Source organism: Anarrhichthys ocellatus, unplaced genomic scaffold (genome assembly GCF_004355925.1).
Source record: "Anarrhichthys ocellatus isolate YVR2014 unplaced genomic scaffold, GSC_Weel_1.0 scaffold5, whole genome shotgun sequence".
Taxonomy (NCBI): Eukaryota; Metazoa; Chordata; class Actinopteri; order Perciformes; family Anarhichadidae; genus Anarrhichthys; species Anarrhichthys ocellatus.
Genome location: NW_022280035.1, coordinates 10579758 through 10587191, shown reverse-complemented (window position 1 = coordinate 10587191; position 7434 = coordinate 10579758). Strand labels below are relative to the sequence as shown.

General features: G+C 41.4%; 1 protein-coding gene across 1 annotated transcript; it reads left to right on the top strand.

The window, feature by feature from the left end:
- Positions 1-44: 44 nt before the first annotated feature.
- hoxc8a (homeobox C8a) lies at positions 45-3738 on the top strand. The gene is made up of 2 exons (XM_031844992.1): positions 45-793; positions 2174-3738. Exons 1-2 carry the CDS (start codon positions 358-360, stop codon positions 2512-2514), a joined length of 777 nt encoding a protein of 258 aa, XP_031700852.1. The 5' UTR covers positions 45-357; the 3' UTR covers positions 2515-3738.
- The last annotated feature ends 3696 nt before the right edge of the window (positions 3739-7434 follow it).

Sequence of the window (7434 nt, the reverse complement as noted above, 5' to 3'; positions counted from 1 at the left end):
TGGTTCGGTGGGAAGCTAAAAAAAAGAAAAGAAAGAAAAGAGCAGCGTCTGTGACTGTGCCGGTGGAGCAAGCCAGCTTTAACCTTAGCACATCCAAAGCACATGCCATGAGCCGGGTTTGAGCCTGCGAAACCTGGAGAAAAAAACACCACTCACGACTGCGAGAGAAATCCGATGAGAGGAACGGCTCGGAGAGAGTGAGCTGCCGTAGATTGTCCAAAGGGGCAGCGTTTCTCCTAGTTCCGGTTTGTCTGCCTGTGCGCGCTGTGCGAGTTGGGACCCTAAACAAAAGGCTGCCATCATCCTAAAGGAGATATTCTACAGCGGGAGAGCCCATCTGCTTGATGCTATCTAAACATGAGCTCCTATTTTGTTAACCCTCTTTTTTCTAAGTACAAAGGCAGCGAGTCACTGGAGCCAACTTACTACGACTGCAGGTTTCCACAAAGCGTTGCCCGCAGCCACACGCTGGTGTACGGACCCGGAGCAGCCGCACCGGGATTTCAGCACCCGTCCCATCATGTGCAGGACTTTTTCCACCACGGGACCACGGGGATCTCCAACCCCGGATACCAGCAAAACCCCTGCGCTTTGGCTTGCCACGGAGACGCTACGAAATTTTATGGATATGAAGCCCTTCCGAGGCAAACGCTTTATGGTACCCAGCAAGACGCAAGCCTAGCGCAATACCCAGACTGTAAATCGTCGAGCAGCTCTAACCCCGGAGACGGACAAGGCCACTTAAATCAAAACACCTCTCCCAGTCTTATGTTTCCTTGGATGAGACCCCACGGTCAGAATCGTACAATTATTTCCTATTCTTTATATGTTACCCTGTGTGCGCGTGTGTAAGTCTGTTTGTGCGTGTGTGTGCTTGTGTGTATATGTTTGTGTGCATGTGCATGTGTGCTAAATATGCCTGAGTATACACGAGTGTGTCTCTTAACTATAAAAACGAATTAAGTCAGGGAACATGATGGGGCAGATACAACCTGTACTGCAGGCAGCTGTTACTCTGCAGCACATGTCTATACAGGGCTGAATGTTTGCTTTCAAACGTGCCTTTAGACACCGAATTGCTGATCACAGCTCAGGACACCACCTCTTTCAAGTCAATTATCGTTGTCATAAGATATTTCACAAACTCTGAATGCACAATGCGGAGGGAGGGATATGCCATAGTTTAAAATATGACGGTGCCACACACCAGTGGCGTGCAGAGTGAAAGGAGAGTTAGCTGAAACACAACATGCCCCGATTATCCAGAATCCGGGTTTTAAAAGGGTTTGGGGGTAATTTGAACCACAGGCCTAACGTGGCTCAGACTCACAGCCATAATCATAAGGGCTTTGTAGATATAACCCCCTCCATTCATGGATCATTCTGTTCAGGATATCAGGCTACATTAACTTCACACAGGTGTAAGCTTCATTTTTTATCTTCCCACAGAGAGATGTATCAATAGTCTGTCCCCTTCTGTTGTTACAGGGCAGTTTAATCTTACCTCTATTTTCTCATACTTTTCCCCCCTCGTCTTATTTGCCTCATGTGTGTGCCACTCAGTGTGTGTGCGAGTGTGTGTGATTGAAAATCGGAACCAAGCTTGTATAGGCCCTGCTGCTAGTGAGGAAAACCATGCTTTTTTTCTCTGCTTCTATGTAGTTTAAATACTAATCTAAAATACGATATTGATATGTTTGTAAGGATTCTGAATCAATAAACTGGTGACACTTTAGGACATTTGCCTTAATGCACAGACATATCAATTAATAATTGATTTTTCTATATAAATGTATAAATATAGTATATTTTCACACTCACCCAGTAACTCTTTAGTGTAGTGGGTGTAAAAGTCCCAGCTCCTGCAGACATATCTGTAAATAGTACAAACATACGTGGAAAAATAGAATTACTTTTAGAAATTCCACACCTTATATAAACTCTAGACTAATAGATGTACCCATCTCAAACTTCAGATTTGGACTTCCCCCACTCATTATTAGTAAATGTGAAAAAGGATGGAAGCTAAATGAAGGAGCTGGACGATTAGTATTCATGCGGAGGGGAAAGAAGCAAATGCTGAATTAATTATAAGTCATCGCAATGATTTTGATTTTTTTTTTATGGGGGACCGTGGTCAGTCCAGCTAACCTCTGGCTTTATTTCATTCAAGCCCCAGGAAGACGGAATGGGAGGCAAACCTACAGTCGTTACCAAACTCTTGAACTGGAGAAGGAGTTTCTCTTCAACCCTTACCTGACCCGCAAGAGAAGGATCGAGGTGTCCCACGCCCTGAGCCTCACCGAGCGGCAGGTGAAGATTTGGTTTCAGAACAGGAGGATGAAATGGAAAAAAGAGAACAACAAAGACAAGTTTCCTGGTCAGAGAGGAGAGGCTGAAGCCGAGGCCGAGGCCGAGGCCGAGGCCGAGGCCGAGGAAGAAGGAAACGAGGACGGTGAAGTGGAAGAAGCAGAAGATAAAGAAGCGGAAGAGAAAGAAGAGACCAAGGAGTGATTTTATGGTCCTTTTTATGGTTATATGGCTGAAAAAAGAGAAAAAAGAGGTCCCATAAACAGAGGAAGAGTCACACGGAGGCAGAGAGCGTCAACTTTATGACCATCCTTTCATTTTGTCAAGAGGGAACAGGAATCCCTCTCATATCACAAATAGACAAAATTCTCCAGTCTCACCATTATCCTAACATGATTTGCATTTGTATTTTTCTGTAGAAGCTACACACGCTTGTAGCACACTTTCTTTGATAGAACAGTCGCCCTTGCAAAAAACTAAAAACGCATGTTAGATGGAAAATGGCATAGCAATGTTTTACAAATTTGCTTTTAATAATACCTGTATCAAAAGCATAGCCAAATAAGATCAAAACATGACCAACGCCGACCTGTGTTGTAAATAGATTATAGCCTACATTTAAAAGAACATGGACGTCATTTCAGAGTGTAGGCCTATAACTTAGTAGTACGTGTTCAAACATCATCGCAGCAGTTACATTGGCTAACGGCCTGTGTATAAACCACAAGTTTTATTATTCTAATTGTTACTGTTACTGTTTTACTCGTTTTCATGTGAATGGCCTAGACAAAGATAGCCATTAGCTCCTCAGACATCTTTTTCTAGGATTACCAGGGAAATGCAATCGTTTGAAATCCTTTGATGCTACCTAAACCTGGGGGAATTGCAATAGAGATTTCTGAATATAGAGATTTCATATGGTTTTAATTTTAAAAGTGTTCTGTATCAACCTTATATTATTAAGTTATGTATGTAGCATTTACCCAATATACAATATACACTTGTTGAAGACAATTTGTGAGTCTTGGGAAGACAATTAGCTCAAAGCCAAGCAAACAGTTTTGAGATTGTACCACGGCACTACCTAAACTCAGAGCTTTGCCTTTGCTGGATTTATATTCCTCACTTCTGGCATCGCTCTGATTCGATTGCAAGCTATTTCCCCAACAACTAAAACTGCCTATAACGCACATTTACTGTGTATATTACCTGCTACAATTACAAGGATTTTAAAGTAAGGGAATTTTTATTTTAATGTGCTGGTGACATAGCGTAGTTGTTTTGCACTGAATATAATCTTTATGTACGTCTTGTTATATATTGATGTTAACAATATGCTCGTTTCCTGGTGTTTCTCATGTGAAAGACGGAATTGTGTGTCCCCGCCATTGTTGATGTAAAATCACAAATAAACAAGATGGCTCACAATCATTTCTGTTTTTTATTGATTTTACAGCCTCGGTTACTGAAATGATTTCCTCCCCTCCTCCCGCACACACATAAAAATGAGTCGCATACATATACGTGGAAAATAAAATGTGAAGACACAGTCACTCTAATATGTTCAGTACATATTATGTTACCTTTTTGCACCTTCTCTGCTTTTCCTTCGAACGAGTTACACACTTTTGGCCGCTGTAGAGACTCTGTTGTCATATACAGGAGTAATTTGATACAAACAATCAACATAAGTCAATGAGGAAATGGCTAAACGTGCAACAGTGTTGATGCTTTGATGATGCGCTCAAAGCGTTTACTGGCGGCGCTAGGAGGGAAGGATATAGGCGATGGCATATTGAACAGCTTCTTGAATAAAGTTTGCTTAATTTAAACTTTCCAACTCAATTCGATTAAAAAAAAACGCCAGAAGTGCGTTTGCAGACGGATCCCTGCACCTTTTAAGGAAAGATTGCTAGTCCCATTCACAGCATGCGTACTCTCCAAAGCCTGAGTCGTGTTTGATTCATCCTCTTAATAAGAAACTTCCTCTCTTCAGGGAGGACACCAAGCTTTCCTTAATGAATCTTGGGATGAATAATGGCTGTTTGAGATGATATGAACAAACATCTGGCGTGAAGTTAATAATCAGACTAAATAATGGCAAAGCATGAGGGAGGCTTTATCTGTCTATACCATGCAAGGTGTTGTGTGAAACTTGGTGTCCAGACAAACCTCCGGAAAGCCTCAGAGCGTTGAAATCAAAGCGGAAAAGAGGCCAAGTGCAGGTAACACCTTGTGTCTTCTCTCTCCCAGCTGCTGCTTTTATGATAACTGTTTGATTTTAAGTTGACTGCTCATTACCTTCGTTTATTCCAGAGTATCATTGAAGCAGTACAGCCACTTCAATATATCAAAAACCGTGCAGCAATGTAGGTCACTTGAAGGGTTGTTATAACATAGCCAACTCGCTAGATTATATTAATAGAAACCTGATCCTTCTCTTTTAAATCACATAATTTGATCTCTTCTTCCATCTACTGTTTGCAAGATAATTTCGCTGAACGACGAGCTGTATTTTTAATTTGAAGGGAAATAACTGACCTTTATTTATCATTATTTATTTTTTTACAACTTTAATGTATTATTATAACTACATCTCTCTAATAATTAACAATGCCGTCTATCCGTGTGGTTGTTTCCGTGTCATGCAGCTAAATTATTCAAAACTCGTGGCTCGTATTCCTGTCTGCGTTTTATCTGCTCAGTTAGACTGTTTTTAATAAACTGAAGTGATCAATTTGCATATGAGACCTTGTGGATGCAAATAGTTTAGCGTAAAGACGGCTGTAAGGTGCGAGAGCTTATTTAGTTAATATGTCTTTAACTCTAATTCAAAATGTTGAATTCTGGTTTATCTTGAAGGTAGAGATTTGGAAAATCAAGGCATTGAGTGAATATTTTTTTTAGACACAAAATTAACAAATCTGCACATTTTTTTGAAATGAGTTGTTTCTGAAAATATTATAAATTTTTATTTTTAGTACAACCAACTTACAGATGGACATATAGGCGCAACATTTATTCTGTGCGCTTGTTAAAGTTAATATAGGCTAACGAATGGAATCGAAACGAAATCACAGTTTTGCATGCAGGCTTTTTATCCGTGTGAAAAGGCAGATTGCTTGCAAACTGCTTTTTAACTTCAGTACTTTTCCTCTTTGCAAGTCCAAGCTGCTGCCATAAAAGAAAACATGGTATTGTAGATTTTCAGTTTAGGGTTTCCCCTCAATTGTGTCTTATATTTTTCTAAATGAAACAATGTCCATCCAGGGTGTTTATTCTTCTATTTACGTGCGTGTAGTCTTTAGAAAATTCCGGATGTGTCCCCAAGTCACAGCTATTCTGCTCCACGGATGGGCCCATTATGTGTGTGCACTTTTACCACAGGGTTGACATAACCAATAAAGTTTAGTGTACCTGCTGTAAACTTTATTGGTGGTGTAAAGGCACGGCTCGGATGGGTCTGCATCTTTTGTCTGTCTGTGCCGAGGCTCAGTTTGGAGATCACGGCCTGCAAGGACAAGATGCACCATCCAAGTATGTAACTCACGTTTCTTTTTTTAATTTGCTGTAGGAAATTTATTTTATTCGTTACTAAGATTACATGCCATCATTTCTTTAATAAAAGTAAAAAAGCGAGAGGCATTGCTCAAGTGGAATCTATGAGATAAAACCTGTGTTAGGCTCAAGCTAAGTGATTTATTTCCTATTGCTCTCATATCATCTTACTCTCTTTTAGATATGTTTCAATGCAATCTATTTGTTGAAGATGAAGACATTTTCTTGTAAACCAAGTCACCGCCTCGCGTGATTCTTATTTCTAAGATATACAAATGTATGTCCGTATTTTCAAAATCGCAATGTTCTCCTTCTCTGCGTGTGTTACTCATCGATTGTGTTGAAAGTTTGAACCAGATTTAGAGTGTATATTGTGTGCTAGTCAGGTTGGGTAGCTTCTGTTGTGCGTGTGTTCTCTGCAGGCTCCACCTGTCCTGCTTTTCAAGTTTAAAGAATGACGATATACCCTCCAGCCACTCAGTTGAATTTTACATAATCTTCATATTACGCATGTACCTGGAGCATCTAGTTGATGTTTGATGTAAACAGTGGAACCTGATATCTGCTTACTGTCATATAATCCATCCCAAGAATCAGTCAGAGAGAGAGAGGCCCTAATATGGAAGTGTTTAGCTAATTGAAGTTTAATTAGACGTCTCTCTCGTCATGTCTCTCTGTCTCCCCTCCCTCTATTTCTCACTCACACTTTTGATTCCCATTCCGCGCTGGCTTGGGTACATCATGGCATACAGTTTGTCCACCAGGGGAACTGTCATATTCTTTTGACGCACGTCTATTTTGTAACAAATGGGAAATCTCAGCATCGCACTCCATATCGTGTGGCCATTTTTAGTTTTGTGCAGTCGAAAAAAGGAAAGGGGAAAAGATGGGTGCAAACATTCCTGGTTGTTAAAGGGAGAAATTTACAGCTGAGTAATAAAAGTTTACGACTGAATCCTTTCTGCGATTGGCTGTGGCGAGCCACGTGGCACACGCTCTATGAACATGAACTTTATGATGTTGTCTATTCTCTGGTCCTTCCCTTGTATCAGCAGCAGACTACGCTGGGCGTAGAAAGGTCTTTTTCTTTATTCTAATTTAAAAATACTGCACAGACATGTTGACGCTGCTTCGTGTGATATTCATCCGATCTCCGACTCCCTGACACAGGGATCTTCGGGACAGTCGCCGCCTCTACCAGCCGCTGCGTTTATCCCCCCCGGAGGCAATAAAACCGCGACTGGGAAGGGAAAAGGAGCCAGCCAGCCTGCTAGAAAAGACTTTTCTCGGCAAGCCGACAGCCTGCCTCCACAGGCTCCTTATCGCCGGGATGTGAAGACGGTACACGGGAGATGTGCCTTCTGTTGATATTTCCCACTCGCCATCGTGACCCCTCAGCTGCAATGTTGGACCACAGTGAAGCTGCAAACTACGGAGAGCCTGCTGGGGTAAGATTACACATATCTCTATCAGTCTGTATTCATGTTTTCATGTTGTGTTTGACAATCAGCCCAATGTTTGCTGGGTTGAAATGATGCGAGCGAGCGAGTGTGAGTGAGTCGTCTA